The sequence below is a fragment of the Sparus aurata genome, chromosome 23 (genome assembly GCF_900880675.1).
Source record: "Sparus aurata chromosome 23, fSpaAur1.1, whole genome shotgun sequence".
NCBI lineage: Eukaryota > Metazoa > Chordata > Actinopteri > Spariformes > Sparidae > Sparus > Sparus aurata.
Genome location: NC_044209.1, coordinates 29,165,213 through 29,182,042, shown reverse-complemented (window position 1 = coordinate 29,182,042; position 16,830 = coordinate 29,165,213). Strand labels below are relative to the sequence as shown.

At 43.3% G+C, this 16,830-nt stretch overlaps 2 protein-coding genes across 2 annotated transcripts; one reads left to right on the top strand and one right to left on the bottom strand.

Moving 5' to 3' along the window:
• Positions 1-222: 222 nt before the first annotated feature.
• On the bottom strand, positions 223-8,461 carry cdipt (CDP-diacylglycerol--inositol 3-phosphatidyltransferase (phosphatidylinositol synthase)). The gene is made up of 6 exons (XM_030408627.1): positions 8,270-8,461; positions 7,390-7,524; positions 7,082-7,235; positions 3,005-3,086; positions 2,823-2,904; positions 223-2,711 (listed from the first exon to the last, which is right to left on the bottom strand). Exons 1-6 carry the CDS (start codon positions 8,310-8,312, stop codon positions 2,569-2,571), a joined length of 639 nt encoding a protein of 212 aa, XP_030264487.1. The 5' UTR covers positions 8,313-8,461; the 3' UTR covers positions 223-2,568.
• Positions 8,462-13,559: 5,098 nt separating this feature from the next.
• Positions 13,560-16,238, top strand: dcp2 (decapping mRNA 2). The gene has a single exon (XM_030409000.1). It carries the CDS (start codon positions 13,769-13,771, stop codon positions 14,873-14,875), a length of 1,107 nt encoding a protein of 368 aa, XP_030264860.1. The 5' UTR covers positions 13,560-13,768; the 3' UTR covers positions 14,876-16,238.
• The last annotated feature ends 592 nt before the right edge of the window (positions 16,239-16,830 follow it).

The following is a 16,830-nucleotide window of genomic DNA, read 5'->3' as shown; positions in this document are numbered from 1 at the left end:
CACTTTACCCCCCTGAGCTGCAGCCGCCTACATGAACATGAACTTCCTCTCTGAGTTTACAATGTTTACAATAATTAGACTGCTCAATAAAACCAATCTCATCAGAGGAAACAGTCACTGTTTACTGAGAAGACTGAAATAACATCAGGAGAGGATATCGATCTGAGCGATGATCCATACGACTGTTTTAAACACCTGCAGAAACTCAGAAGGACAAAAATGTGGTTTTTTATTTTCTTTATTTTGTAGCTGCTTTTACAGTAGATTCAAACCACTTCAAACAAAATAACCATCAAATATATTAATAACAACAATTGGTGTCTTAAATACAATATAAGACTTGGCTTTGCTGTTGATATACATTTATAATTCATAATAATACATTCTAGGAAAACGAGGCAAATCTTTACGTTAACACTTTTCACACTCTGCGTCGACACTTCGTCTTTACAGTCGTCGACGAGCAGCACAAACGTGTGACGTTAAAATGCAAAACCGTAAACCGTAATACTTGGTGCTCTTCACGTGAGATATAACTTATGACCTGCATAACTATTTGTCTCTAAGTGACTAAAACAAACAGGAAACACGTCTCGTCGTCTACCACAAAATAAAACGGCATCATAAATGTCAAATAAGCAAAATCCCTCAAATGTGACAATCACCGAAATAAGAGCAGGAATCTCAAGAAATGAACAAGAACAGTAAAGAATCGTGGCTCGGATGTCACAAAAGGAATATTAGAGCATATTTAAACTGATATTCAAACACTTTCTACCTTCTAAGTGCTTCATTACAAAACAAACGAGTAAAAGTTTGTGAATAAGAACAAAAAGACGTCTGAATAAACTGAACATGGCTTCAGTGTTTTGGTCTGTCGACGCTTTCAGGAGCACAAATTCATCTTAATGATTTAAGAAATAACACAATAAAATAAAAAAGTGATTTTTTTTTCAACTAAAGAACAAAAAGACGTATGAATAAAGTGAACGAAGCTTCAGTTTGATGGTTGGTGCTGATTTCAAGGACACAGTTTCGTTTTTGTTAATTTAAAATATTAAAGATGAAATAAAGACAGACGAGGAATAAAGGTGGATCTTTCTCATTTTTACACGTAATGTTTATATTTCCACCTGCCAGGAGACGAAGAAGCAGCGGCCATTTTGTCCAAGAACATTATAATAGTAAACTGACAGCTGGTCAATAAATCTTTTATAACTATTGAGTCATCAGTTAGAGGCCAGCGATCAGAAGTACTGTTGGGTCGAGTCGGGTCGATGCTGAAGAAGACGACGACCTCAGGACCAAAATCTGACTCACAATTTTTTCCTTCATCGTTCCATCTGTAGATTATTTTCTCTGTTTAATATTTGGTCCAAAAACATGAAATATTAAATGTTTTGTCTGAGCGACCGTCCAAAACTCAAAGATATTAAATTTAACATCACAGAAAATGAAAACAATGATCGAACATTGATCTGTTGAGATGGAACCAGTGAGTTTTGTGTCAGATATGAGCAGCAGTTGTTGGTTTCTAACTGATAAATTAAGCATGATTTAAGATTTATTCACTATTAATTAAGACATGAAGGCCGTCAGTGTGCAGAGAAGATGATCCGTCCTGTTTTCATCTTCTCTGTTCAGTTCACTGTGATTTGTTCTGATGAACACCCAAATATCCAAACATCTGTCAGTAATATTTATTTTCTAGCTTCTGTTGGTTTGTCATTAATCCTCCGTCACCAGGACATCGTGTTAGCAAACCACAGACTCGTCCAACGTTGACATTTCTACCACACGTGTTATCATGTTTTTTTTCACATCCAAACTGCGTGTGTTTTAAAATAAGTCGAACCGTTTCCTCTGTGATCGAGGCCACAAAAACAGATATTTCAGGACAAACCGTGATGTTTTTTTAACCACATGGTTTTTGTGCCTGAACCTAACCGCAGTGTTGTGACGAGAGAAACAGAAAATTCAACCTGAACAAACTTTAAGTTGCGTCCAGTTTGAGTTCGTCTGTTGTTTTACAGAATTGTAGCCAACATTTCTTCTGGAGATTGTGTCGGTTTAATCCCACAACAGTGTTTAATCTGGCTTCACCTTTAACATCTACAAACACATTTCTGAGTAAATGTGATTTTTGTGTTGGTCTGATTGTCTTTTTCACTTTGACTGAACAAACTGGGCCTTAGAACTGGAGCAGCGTGACTCAGAGGGTCTGCTGTGTTCACTGTCTGAGCTCTGAGCTGTTTGACTGAAAGTCTTCATGATTATTGTAAACAGATCAGATGTAAACAGACTTTTCTGCTGAGGCTTTTGAAATAAATGCAGCTCGTGGAGTTTTGCCGCCTGCGTTTGGAATTTTAATTTGGTCACATCTGGTCATGGATCTTGCGTCTTCCTCTCTGATGTTTTGAGACAAACTGAAGCGTGTTCTCGATGTTTCACGTCTTATTTAGGTCACCTCGGTTCAAGTGTATAAAGTCTACTGTTACCTCTAAAATAAAGATAAATAAAACATAAAACATGGTGGATGTGTAGCTGAAGCTCTCGCTCGCTCCTCTCTCACTGTGTCTTCGTATTCTTCTCTCGCTCGGCGGTGTCGAGGGCGGCCATGTTCTGGGAGGCAGTGATGAGGTGCAGGAGGCTGATGCCGGACTTGAGCAGGCAGATGATCCCGCAGAGACCCTGCAGCCAGTAGAGCCACGCTGCAGCATACACAACACACAACTCATTACTACACACTGCTCACAATGGATGGGTTTATTTTAAAGCCTCTGAGACGTGTCAACGTCACGTGACGAGGAGGAACATCTCACCTGCCGGCTCCTCGATGTGATAGAGGAGGTAGCACAGACAGTAGAAGAGCTCATTCCCAGCGCACATCACAAACAGCACTGGCTGCAGGAGAGCAAACACTCAGTCATCAGTTCTACTGACCGTTATATTAACATATGTGTGTGTGTGTGTGTGTGTGTGTGTGTGTGTGTGTGTTCGTCACCTTGGATGTGTAGTAGATACGGAGGATGGGGTTGCCGGAGAGGTCAATAGTCTTGTGACTGGCTGATCCCTGAATTGTTGAGCTGAGAAAGAAAAAACATGATTAAAGAGTTGGTTCTCATGATTTTAGCAGTATTTTTAGTTTTAGGGTTCTGTTCTCTGGTCAAACACACGTGTACATATAAGACCTCATCAGACCCGGTATTAACATCCATCAGATTCACTGCTCAGTGTGCAAATAAACATCACTGAGACAAACAGACTCCATGTTTCTACTCAAAGACAGAAAGAAGTTCATGTAGAACATTTGCTGAATGAACAAGAAGGTCCAAATAATGCAGAATGAGTCAGAGACAGAGTTTCACAGAGTTTATAAAGTGTCTCCAACTCAACAACTCAATAAACTGACACATTTGTTAAGGGAGTCTCCAAGTCTCCTCCTTGAACCGGCACCTTATCGTGGTGGAGGGGTTTGAGCACCTGAATGATCCTAGGAGCTATTTTGTCCGGGGCTTAATGCCCCTGGTAGGGTCTCCCAAGGCAAACAGGTCCAGACTAAGAACGGTTCCAAAGCCCCTAATGAATATGATACCAATGAGGAAGTTAACGTCGCCCGGAATGGCGTCACCGGGGCCCCACCCTGGAGCCAGGCCTGGGGTTGGGGCTTGCAGGCGAGCGCCTGGTGGCCAGGTCTTTGCCGGCGGGATCTGACCGGGCTCAGCCCGAACGAGCGACATAGGCCCGCCCTTCAGTAGGCTCACCCCCTGCAGGAGGGTTCAGAAGGGGCCAGTGCAGTGTGATTTGGGTGGCAGTCGTGGGCGGGGCCCCGACGACCCAATCCCCGGACAGTGACTCTAGCCATGGGGACATGGAATGTCACCTCGCTGGGGGGGAAAGAGCCTGAGCTGGTGCGGGAGGTTGAGAGGTACCAGCTAGAGATAGTCGGGCTCACCTCCACGCACAGTCTGGGCTCTGGAACCCAACTCCTTGGGGAGTCTGGACTCTCTTTTACTCTGGAGTTGCCCGCGGTGAGAAGCGGCGAGCTGGTGTGGGCTTGCTTATAGCCCCCCAGCTCAGCCGCCATGTGTTGGAGTTCACCCGGGTGAATGAGAGGGTCGTCTCCCTGCGCCTTCGGGTTGGGGATAGGTTTCTCACTGTTGTCTCGGCTTATGGGCAGTGCAGAGCAGAGTACCCCATGCAGAGTACCCCGGCCCAGTCCCTGGGAGGGGTACTGGAGAGTGCTCCAACAGGGACTCCGTCGTTCTACTGGGGGACTTCAACGCTCACGTTGGCAGCGACAGTGTTACCTGGAGGGGTGCGATTGGGAGGAACGGCCTCCCCGATCTGAACCCGAGTGGTGTTCTGTTGTTGGACTTCTGTGCTAGTCACAGTTTGTCCATAACAAACACCATGTTCAAGCATAAGGGCATCCATATGTGCTTGTGGCACCAGGACACCCTAGGGCGGAGGTCAATGATCGACTTCGTAGTCGTGTCATCTGACCTCCGGCTGTATGTCTTGGACACTCGGATGAAGAGAGGGGCTGAGCTGTCAACTGATCACCACCTGGTGGTGAGTCAGATCCGCTGGCAGGGGAGGAAGCTGGACAGACCTGGCAGACCCAAACGCATTGTGAGGGTCTGCTGGGAACGTCTGGTGGAACCCTCTGTCAGGGAGATCTTTAACTCCCACCTCCGGGAGAGCTTTGACCAGATCCTGAGGGAGGCTGGGGACATTGAGTCCGAATGGACCATGTTCTCCACTTCCATTGTTGTCGCGGCTGTCCGGGGCTGTAGCCGTAAGGTCTCCGGTGGCGGCAATCCCCGAACCCGGTGGTGGACTCCGGAAGTAAGGTACTGCTGTCAAGTAATGCTGTCAAGCAAGAAGGAGTCTTATCAAGCCTGGTTGGCTCGGGGGACTCCTGAGGCAGCTGACGGGTACTGGCAGGCCAAGCGTGCAGCAGCACGGGCAGTCACGGAAGCAAAAACTCGGGTCTGGGAAAAGTTCGGGGAGGCCATGGAGGAGGACTATCAGTCGGCCTTGAAGAAATTCTGGCAAACCAACCGGCGCCTCAGGAGGGGGAAGCAGTCCTCCACCAACACTGTTTATAGTGGAGGTGGGGAGCTGTTGACCTCGACTGGGGAAACTGTCGGGCGGTGGAAGGAATACTTCAAGGATCTCCTCAATCCCACTGACACGCCTTCCATAGAGGAAGCAGAGGCTGGGGACTCAGAGGTTGACTCATTCATCACTCAAGCCGAAGTCACTGAGGTAGTCCAGAAGCTCCTCAGTGGCCAGGCACCAGGGGTGGATGAGATCCGCCCTGAGTACCTTCAGTCTCTGGATGTTGTGGGAATGTCTTGGCTGACATGTATCTGAAACATCATGTGGCAGTCGGAGACAGTGCCTCTGGACTGGTAGACCGGGGCGTTGGTCCCCCTATTCAAAAAGGGGGACCGGAGGGTGTGTTCCAACTATCGGGGGATCACACTCCTCAGCCTCCCAGGGAAAGTCTATTCCAGGGTGCTGGAGAGGAGAATTCGGCTGATAGTCGAACCTCGGATTCAGGAGGAACAATGCAGTTTTCGTCCTGGCCGTGGAACACTAGACCAGCTTTATACCCTCCGCAGGGTGCTCGAGGGTTCATAGGAGTTTGCCCAACCAGTCCACATGTGTTTTGTGGACTTGGAGAAAACATTTGACCATGTCCCTCGTGGCATTCTGTGGGAGGTGCTCCGGGAGTACGGGGTCGGAGGCCCTCTGTTAGGGCTGTATGGTCCCTGTACGAATGGAGCAGGAGCTTGGTTCGCATTGCCGGCAGTAAGTCAGACCTGTTCCCGGTGCATGTTGGACTCCAGCAGGGCTGCCCTTTGTCACCGGTTCTGTTCATTATTTTTATGGACAGAATTTCTAGGTGCCAGGGGCTGGAGGGGGTCTGGTTCGGGAGCCACTGGATTTGATCTCTGCTTTTTGCAGATGATGTTGTCTTGAGATTGACAGGCGGATCGGTGCAGCGGCCGCAGTAATGCGGTTGTTGTATCAGTCTGTCGTGGTGAAGAGAGAGCTGAGTCGAAAGGCGAAGCTCTCGATTTACCGGTCAATCTACGTTCCTACCCTCACCTATGGCTATGAACTTTGGGTCAGAACCGAAAGAATAAGATCCCGGATACAAGCGGCCGAAATGAGTTTCCTCCGCAGGGTGGCGGGGTGCTCCCTTAGAGATAGGGTGAGGAGCTCTGTCACCGGGAGGAGCTCGGAGTAGAGCCGCTGCTCCTCCACATCGAGAGGAGCCAGCTGAGGCGGCTCGGGCATCTGTTTTGGATGCCCCCGGGACGCCTCCCTCGGAAGGTGTTTCTGGCATGTCCCGCCGGGAGGAGACCCCGAGGAAGACCCAGGACACGCTGGAGTGACTATGTTACTCAGCTGGCCTGGGAACGCCTTGGGATCCTCCCGGAAGAGCTGGAGGAAGTCTGGGTGTCCCTGCTCAGGCAGGCAGGGTGTCCAGGCAGCTGCCCCCGGCCCGGATAACGCGGAAGAAGATGATGGATGGATGGAGTCTGGGGACTTTCTCCACGGGAACAAAGAAGTAGCCTATATTGTTACTGTTTGGTGCCTTTGTAACATGTGACATGTTTAGATCAATAACATGTTTCTTCTTTCATAAATGGAGTGTAAATGGTGAAATCAGTGTAAACAGTGTGTTCAAACAGCTGATCAATGTTGGCAGGTAAGACTTTAGCACTTTAGACACAGAAGCAGACAGGCTGGTACAGACATGCTGCCACAAACTGACACTTTTTACAAGGAGACAAACAACTTCAGCTGAAAGATTTAATGCTGAATTTACAACAAGGACACAATGACTTACAATCTGTCACACACACAGTTTCACTACGTTAGAAAGTTTGTTTTAACTCAACAACTCTTTAAATCACTACATTTGTTAAGGGAGTCTGGTGATGGTGTGGTTACAGACTCTAGAGAAACATGTAAGGTTTAACCTAAATTATTCAGATTAATATCATCCAATCACAGGCAGAAAATCTGGAGACGTGCAGCATCACAGGTGATGATGTACCTGTGCAGGTGCAGCCAGTGGCTGGCGATGTCCAGACACATGCTGACCTGGAACAGGAAGGTGTAGGAGGGGTAGAGCACGGACAGGTTGACCAGCAGACACATGGTGGCACAGCGGTCTGTCAGCATGTCCATCATTGCACCAAACTTGGTGGCTGAAAGAACAAAATGAAGAAAGTCAGATTAATTTTATCTGCGAGAAACTCGACTGTTCATTCTCAGCAAGTTTCTAACAGGTTTTATTCATAAACTGTTACAAACTGCTGGAATATTTCTAGATATATTCTAGATAAGTCTCCAGATACGTACACTGGTTGAGCGCCCGGGCAGCGTGGCCGTCGAAAGCGTCGAGCAGAGCGCTGAGCAGGTAGCAGAACGTGGCGGGCCACGGGCAGCAGGGCATCAGGTAGAAGGCGATGAGGGCCAGAACAATCCGGGCGTAACCTGCAGGTACAGATGTCAAGTCACACCTGGAGTACGTGTATGTTACAGGAATATTCTGCCCTCAATGAACAGACAGGAAGTGAGGAAACAGAGATGAAGGGCGGAAAGTTTTAAACCGCTGTGACAGTTTAAGGCTGCACTTCCTGTCAGATCTCTGCTGTCTGTAATAAAACTGTAAGTGAACATAGTTTCATTACAACATTTACTTCATATAAAGTAAATAAAGTGTTTACTTTATATTCTTTATTGCACTTTGGTCTTGTTGTCTCTGTAGGCGTCACCGTGCATCCTGTCGTGTGTTACATTAAATCACTGGATCCCAAACTAAATGTATCTGATAACTGGATTCATGACTTTACACACAGGACTGGAATTAACAACACACCATTTAGTAGATTAATTGTCTAAGTTTGACTATTTTCTTTGATGGGCAGTTGAAACATTAGTTAGCAGGTGGAAAATTTGACCATTTTTGACCATTTTTCACAAACTTTTTGATTTGTGACCCTCAGAAATGAAAGAGTCCTTCTGTCCCTTATCACAGTTTCTGGTGATGGGCTGCCAACAATTATCTGTATGTGTCAACCAGATTTGAAACATTTATGTAGATAAACATATAGGTTTAATGTGTTTGATGTATTCGCTACATTTGTCACTTTTTTGAATGGACTTTGGTGTGACAGCATCCACTGTACGGAGGCTAACACTAAGCTAGCTCCCTGTTAGCAGCGGCGGTAAATCTCACCGATTAAATTAGGAACGAAGAGGAAAATGTTGTCCTGCGCCATGTTCGATGTTCGGGGAGGTTCTGCGGTGGAGACTCGTCGTCTTCTTGATTCGGTTCCGAGTGTTGGACTCGTCCTCTCAGACGAACTGCAGCAGGCTGAAGGTTTGATTCACAGACGACTTCCTCACAGCAGCGTCTGTCAAGCGTCTGTTTTCAGACCACCACAACAACAACAGCAGAACTTCCGGTGGATTTCATAATAAATGCGTCACCCAGGTCGCGTTAGTGTAACAGAATCTGATATCAAATATTATCGATGAGCTCTACAAAAACATGAATATTTCACAGTGTCTTCATCTTATTTCTGCTGAATTGTTTTTAACTGCAGTGAGAATTTCTACTTTTAATATGTGGGCACATTTTTTCAAATTGTAATTATTTTCTGTCTTTATTTCACTTATTTCTATATTTTTGATGTCTTTTGAGTATGTAAAGAAATATATATCAATAATAATAAAAAAAAATCCTGGTATTCTGTTTGCATGTTTTTACATTTCTCTGATATCGAATAAAAATGATAAAATTAAGTATAATAAAATAGATTAAAATAAAAACAAAATAATTAAATATAATATAATATAACATGACATAGGAAATAGAATTAAAAAAAGTTAGAATTAAAAACAAAACAAAAGATACAATGAAATAATATGAAATGTAAAATCTAATCTAAGATAAAATAAAAATACAGGTAAAAAACGTAAAAGTTCAAGTTGTGCTTTTGTTTTACGACCAAACATATATTCCGGTCTGTGCTTCCTGTTTCTGTCCAGCTTGATGACGCCAGCGTCCACAGCGCAGCCGCAGCCTTTTTTATTTTTTTTTTATAAATATTTATTAAGAAATTCAGTGCAGTACAGAGCAATACAATTCAGTGTAGACAACCGCCAGGGGGCTACGTACATTCAGAGGCAATATTTCAGATTATCATATTACAATTACATAAATACATTACAAAGAGAGCACAGAAATCAAAAGTCTTAGTGGCTTTCATATTAGTGGAATGTTTAACTGTTTTAATATATTGTTTGGCCTCATTTTCAAAGCTGAAAAAAAAGAGGTTTCTGATTAGTGTATCGACATTTGTGGATATGCCATTTGGCTAAATGTATAATGAGCTTGATGATATAAAATTGTTTGTTTTTTTCGCAGATGAATAATCAATAAAGCCAAACAATATATGTTCAAAACAAAAGGAAAAATGTGGTTCAATACAAAAAGAAATCAAGTTGCAAATATCTTCCCATAATTTGGTAGAGGAGGGGCAAGAACAAAATAAATGAAAAACATCTTCAGGTTGTCCTTCACAGAAAGAGCAGTTCACATCTATATTCTTTTTGAAACGTAAAAAAAAAACTTTTGATGGGTAAAATCTGTGAATTATCTTAAAAGATACATCTTTCATTTTATTATTGGTCATGAATCTTGCGTCTTCCTCTCTGATGTTTTGAGACAAACTGAAGCGTGTTCTCGATGTTTCACGTCTTATTTAGGTCACCTCGGTTCAAGTGTATAAAGTCTACTGTTACCTCTAAAATAAAGTTAAATAAAACATAAAACATGGTGGATGTGTAGCTGAAGCTCTCGCTCGCTCCTCTCTTACTGTGTCTTCTTAACTGCAGCAGGCTGAAGGTTTGATTCACAGACGACTTCCTCACAGCAGCGTCTGTCAAGCGTCTGTTTTCAGACCACAACAACAATATAAGTATATATATATAAAGTGTATATATATATATATATATATATATATATATATATATATATAAAGTGTATATATATATATATTTCAAACTTTAGCACGCGTTTTTCAACGGTTGGGCCACGAGGGCACATCACTGTGAGGAAGTACAGACGGCTCTGCCCTTTCCTGAGGAAAATGTCCATATTTGCTGTCCAGTCCGCTTGTCATCCATGTCGACCTTGTTTTAAGAAAAACATGTTTTATTCGCGGTGTAATGGAAAAGTACTACAGTACCCACAATCCTATAGTGTAACAGCGACGGATTGGTGGAGCTCGCTGTTACATGGAAATGTTTACCGAACTCGCGAATTTCATGTGCTACTAACTGATCGGAATGTTTGCTGACGGTCGCTGCGTTCCGCGTGTCGAGGCTGTTGTTGTTGTTGTTGTTGTTGTTGTTTCACATGTTGACTGTTGATTCTTTCACTTCCATTAAATAAAGTTTTTCACAACAATATAAAGTGTAAAAACTTATTTTTCAAAGTTTTGCTGCAGCAACAACAACAAAAAAACAATAATTAAATAATCTGAATGTAGATTTTTTTTTAATGCATAAGTTACCAAAACCAACTTCTGTATTTTAATAAGAATTTAATGTTTTTTCTGAATTTGTGCTTTTTTGGTGAGAACGTTTACTGGCAACATTTGATATATTGTCATCAGGATGAACATCATCAACCACATCACCAACGTTTCATTATTTCTCAACCATTGTTTAACATCATCGATGAAACAAATTTCAACCAACATTTTTGAGCAAACCATGTATTTTGTTTCCCACTCTCTTCAATGGGCATTAAAGGCACCAGAGAATCATGAGCATTTTTTGCTTCTTCACAAAAATAAAGATTTTTTTCCAGTGCACCTTTTACCTCTGCAACACTGCTTTTATGCATAGGCTCTTCATTTACCTTTGTTATATTTTTTACTTTGCTTAATTTATCTTTTCTTACATGTTGTACCTTGTCCAACTTTTCAACGAAAGCCTTATGTGTTAGTTTAACAGTTCTTTTACCTTTACCCAAGTGTGTTTCACTTGAATTTCCCACTTCACTTGAAGCAGTGACGGCGGCGTTTTCCGCGACCGGCTCATCAGATTTACCGTCCATAATGTCCTCCTTTATTATAATGTTCCACAATGAATACATGCGATGAGAAAGTTCATCTTAGGACGCGATCATTGTTATTTTTAGCGACCAATGCATTGGGATTACGCTCGCAAAGTAGTGTACACACCTTTATGTTTTTATTATGGCCATGAAGCTGGTAGCGCTACTGCTCATACCTTAATGCATGCAGTGGGCGCCGTAAGATGGTCCGGCTGTGGTTGACATATTCCATATGGTTCGGCAGAGCTCGGAACCCGGGCCCGGCGTTGACCCCGGCATTGGCTCCGGCGTTGACCTCTTCGCGCCCTCTTATTCTACAGCTTTTCATATTTATTACCATTTTAACCTCTTCCCAGCCCTCTTACTCTACAGCCTTTCATATTTTTTCACCTTTTTAACCTTTTTCGGTCCTTCTCAGCCTTTAACTTTTCACCTTTTTTGCCTTCTTTCACCATTTTAACATCTTCCTTCCCTCTTAATCTTCAGCTTTTCGCCTTTTTTTTCAACATTCTCACACTTTTATGCATTTTCGGCAGTATGTTCAGCAGATTGAGGATTGTATTTTCGTAGGAAATGCAAATGTTTCTAGTTGGCCATAATGTCGTAACCATCCAAAGTAGACCTACCACGAGCTATTAGATTGTGAAACGATGGTACATGATCCCGTAGAAGCCACAAGTCCGTTTGATATCAACCTTGTTTTAAGAAAAACACGTTTTATTCGCGATGTCATGGGGAAGTACTACACTACCCACAATCCTATAGTGTAACAGCGACTGATTGGTGGAGCTCGCTGTTACCATGGAAATGTTTACCGAACACGCGAAGTTCATGTTAGCTAGTTACTGCTAACACTGAACTCTACGATCTTTTACCACAGAGCCGCCATGATTTCACGTTCTGACCTGCTGCGTTCGTTTAGAGGTGAGGAGAAGAGTTTCGAAAGGGTTCAACCGAATATGAAATTCGCGGGTTCGGTAAACATTTCCATGGTAACAGCGAGCTCCACCAATCAGAGAAGTCGCTGTTACATTTGCAATGGTTTATGGGAGGAGTAGTTCCTTTACTCTTAAGACAATTATGTACAGTCTTGTCTCTTCGCTTTTTTCTCCGTTTTCCATATTTTTTTTGCGCCGAATTAAAAGTGTTATGGTCACGATTCATATCGTAGCTGATTGGCTTGGTTCCAGGCCTAAAACTCTTTATATAAGGATTTTATGAACCGTCAATGGAGTAAATGAATGGCAAATTCACTTCCGGAACTGAGCCGTTAAAAAAAGTGGGCGGTCACTGCTGCGATACGTCGCCGCCATATTGGAGGAGGCAGATCCGCCCCGTGAGCTGATACGAGTCAACAGAGTGAACTTTATAAAGCTCCTTCTACGAAGTGCTACAAGTTAATGTCTTTAATTTACACATTCACACACGTACGGATATATTCAGGACATAGAGATGAACCAAGAACAACGTCTGAAACGTTCTCTGATAATTATAAACGTTAACTACTCCTTATATGTTCAGTATACAGGTCGACACCAAACCATTTTATAATGTTTAACAGCTGCTAATGTATGTAACGCTGTTACTGTGATGATACATGACAGTTAGATTTTGAATCCTTCCATAATAACCACATCCTGAGTCTTGAGACTGGAGGCTGCACCGGAAGCGACTCCACACTGGAGGTCTGCAGCCAGACCCCTCTCCAACTTCCGGTGGATTTCATAATAAACGCGTCACTCTGATCGCGTTAGTGTAAATGAATCTGATATCAAATATTAATATTGATGAGATCTACAAAAACACATAAATATTTCACAGTGTCTTCATCTTATTTCTGCTGATTTGTTTTTATTGCAGTGATTTTTCCACTTTTAATATGTGGGCAATTTACTTAAATGTAATTATTTTATGTGTTTATTTCACTTGATGTTTTCATATATTTAGTCGTTTTTGTTTGCAGTCGTTTTTGTTTGCATTATTTTTATTTCTATATTTTTGTTACGCCTTGAGAGTTTGTAAAAAAAATACAAAAATAAAAGAAAAATCCTGGCATCCTGTTTGCATGTTTTTACATTTCTCTGATACTGAATAAAGATGATACAATTAAGTATAATAAAATAGATTCAAATGAAAACAAAATAATGAAATATAATAGAATAACATGAAAATAGGAAATAGAATAAAAACAAGTTATAATTAAAAAACTAAATAAAAAAGATAAAATATAAAATCTAGTTGAAGTATATATACCAAAAGATAAAAGAAAAACACGGGGTAAAAAAAATGTAAATGTTAACGTTGTGCTTTTATTTTTAAACTAAACATATATTCCGGTCTGTGCTTCCTGTTTCTGTCCAGCTTGATGACGCCAGCGTCCACAGCGCAGCCGCAGCCTCAGTTGAGTCGTGACGTAGTATGAGCTTCCTCCCAGCATGCAGCGCGGTTTGTCGGAAGCGGAGCGGACTAGTTGGTTTGTTTTGGTCGCAGAAGAAAGTTTCTGGATCAGAACTGAAGTCGCGGAGCCGCTGAGTCTCACATGCGGGAGTAGCTCTCCTCTCCGGGGCCTTGTTGATCCGTCTGTGGACGTTCTGACGGACAGGCGGGATGTTTTCCTCCAACATTGACACAAAGAGGCCGGAGATTCCCACCGGACTCCTGGACGACCTCTGCAGCCGCTTCATCCTGCACATCCCCAGCGAGGAGCGGGACAACGCGATCCGGGTGTGCTTCCAGATCGAGCTGGCCCACTGGTTCTACCTGGACTTCTGCATGCAGAACACCCCGGGAGCTCCTCACTGCGGGATCAGGGACTTTGCTAAGGCGGTCTTCCAGCACTGCCCCTTCCTGCTGCCGCACGGGGAGGACGTGCAGAAGGTCCTGGAGCAGTGGAAGGAGTACAAGATGGGGGTGCCCACGTACGGAGCCATCATCCTGGATGAAAACCTGGAGAACGCACTGCTGGTTCAGGGCTACCTGGCCAAGTCCGGCTGGGGGTTCCCGAAGGGGAAGGTGAACGAGGACGAGGCTCCGCATGACTGCGCGGTGCGGGAGGTGCTGGAGGAGACCGGCTTCGATATCAAGAACCGCATCTGTAAAGACCGGTACATCGAGCAGAAGATCACTGACCAGGTGGTCCGGCTCTACATCATCCCGGGAGTGTCCAAGGACACCAAGTTTAACCCCAAAACCCGGAAGGAGATCCGGAACATCGAATGGTTTCCTATCGAGAAGCTTCCGTGTCACCGGAACGACATGACCCCCAAATCCAAGCTGGGTCTGGCCCCGAACCGGTTCTTCATGGCTATCCCGTTCATCAGGCCTCTGAGGGAGTGGATCAGCCGGCTGAGAGGAGAGTCCACGGACAGCGACGAGGACTTCTCCAACACTCCAGGAAAACCCGCAGACAGCCGGTCCAAGTCTCGCAGGCTCGCCGGGACCGAGGCGATCCCAGGAGAGGCCTGGAGCAAACAGAAGCCGGGCAGGACTTTGGGTCAGTACGAGTTAAGAGGGAACGAGAGGAGAAGTCAGGACTCTCCTCAAGTCAAGAACAACAACGGCTCCGGCAGCCAGCAGCTGAAGAAGGACGACAAGAGGATCCAACCGCGCCGGCTGCAGGACAGCTTCGACCGAGACCTGCAGAGCTTCTCCTCCAAGACTTTCCTCAGCTTCAAGTTCGACAGAGACGCCATCATGAAGTGTTTCGACTTCTGAACCTCCTGAACCGTCCGGACCGGAGCTGCACGACTCATCGATTCACCACAGAGACGAACGTCAGCTGTTCGTCAGTTTGTTCTCCGGATGTTAGAAAACGTCACGTCGTCACGATTTTAACAGTTTTCAGTGAAAATGAAAAACATGATTGAAACATGATTGTTTCAACTCATCCTGAATGTTTTTAATGCTTTAATTACCTTTTTTTTCTTACCTCATTTGTCACAAACTCACATTTACAATGATCACTGAACGCATCACGAAAGCTTCACTGTTCGTTGTTCATCATTTTCCTGGTCGATCGATCGGCTGTTGGCCCAAACTTTCCTCTCAGACGACCGACTGAGTTCATCTTTGGTCCAAAACAAACAACTTCTTAACATGTGTTGCTAAGATGCACAGAGTTCAGTACGGAGGCCCGGAGAGGACAAAAACTAACTCCAGGGATCCAGTTTGTAAATCTGATGTTTTCTCAGGATAATCTGAATTTCTTTTGTCCCTCTGGGCTTCCGTACTGAGCTTATTGTGCTTCCTGTTCAGATCAGGAAACACAGTTAATCATTCGAGCTCTCACGTATTTAAAGATCATTTTTACGTCACGGAAATAAAGCAGAAAAAAACGCAGCGCTTGGTTTTCTTTATTTTCCTGCAGGGCCCGGATCAAACCTGTGACGGGCCGGTTCTGGTCCGCGGGCCTCATGTTGGGCGGTGCTGCTGGAAGCTGTGATGCAACATTTCTAAATTAATTAACCTAATTTTAATGCACATGTGCTGAAATAAAAACTCAACTATTGAATTAAAACGCTCAGAAATCATAAAAATGTGATCACAGATGTAAAAGACAAGCTGATGATTTTCTTCTGGATCAATTGATCAGCTGATTGATATAAAACATTAAACATCGACCATTGTTTCGTCTTCAGGAGCACACAGAAAATAAATTACCTTTAAAATGTCTCTTAAATTAAGAGAGTGAAAAGTTGTGAGGTGATGCTGAAGCGATGACACATTCAGCCGTGGAATCATCCTTTAAATTGTTGATTTTAAGACGTATTGATTAAGGTGTCGGTTGGTTCCCTCGGTTCTTCACAATGGGTCCAAAAATGTTCTTGTTCTGAGTGTTATTGTCTTTAATATAAAGATGATGCAGGACTGATGAGTGTGATGAATAATGAACAGAAACAAACACTGAAGAAAGTGACGACAGAGTTTTGATGTTTTCGTCTCAAAGCGGATCAATAACTGATCAGATTGTTTGCTGACGGTCGCTGCAGCTCCGCGTGTCGAGGTTGTTGTTGTTGTTTCACATGTTGACTGTTGATTCTTTCACTTACATTAAATAAAGTTTTTCACAAAAAATAAAGTGTAAAGTTTTGTTGCAGCAACATAAAAAAAAAAAAATCACAATCTGAATGTTGATTTTTTTTAATACAAAAGTGTCCAAAATAAACTTTTGTATTTAATAAGACTTTAATGTTTTTTCTGGATTTGAATTTTTTTCTCTGAACAACATAAAGTTTGTACATCATGTTTCATCTGTAAATTAATAAATGTTTTAGGTAAAAATAACATGTAGAGAAACAGAAATAACAACTGGATGAACTTAAAGGAACAGTTCAACCAAACAGTTAAACTTGATTTAAAACAGAAAAACAACCAAAAAAAAAAAAACCTGCAAAAAAATACCAGAACTCCTTCAAAACTTAAGCCGAATTAGCCGTTAGCACTTCCTGTTAGCAGTGAACCTGTGAATGTTCAAACAACTGTCACTGGGTCACTCTGACACTGTGAAAACCTAAAAACATGATGTTTCTAAGGCAGGTTTGGCGCACATGAGCGTCTCTGTTGAGGATTTCTAAGCAGATTTTTTGAGTCATCGTCTCGTCCAGAAATGTTTTGTTGACTGAAACTTCACCAGTTTCCATCAGCAGGGGGTGATCTGCTTCTTTAACTGA

Bases quoted from the DNA above. Each gene is read 5' to 3' on its own strand.
- cdipt (XM_030408627.1), bottom strand. From the start codon at position 8,312: ATGGCGCAGGACAACATTTTCCTCTTCGTTCCTAATTTAATCG. The intron at 2,905-3,004 runs GTGACGAACACA...GCTCTCCTGCAG, and splicing joins GTATCTACTACACATCCAAG to CCAGTGCTGTTTGTGATGTG. The intron at 2,712-2,822 runs GTGAGATGTTCC...TGTATGCTGCAG, and splicing joins TCACATCGAGGAGCCGGCAG to CGTGGCTCTACTGGCTGCAG.
- dcp2 (XM_030409000.1), top strand. From the start codon at position 13,769: ATGTTTTCCTCCAACATTGACACAAAGAGGCCGGAGATTCCCACCGGA.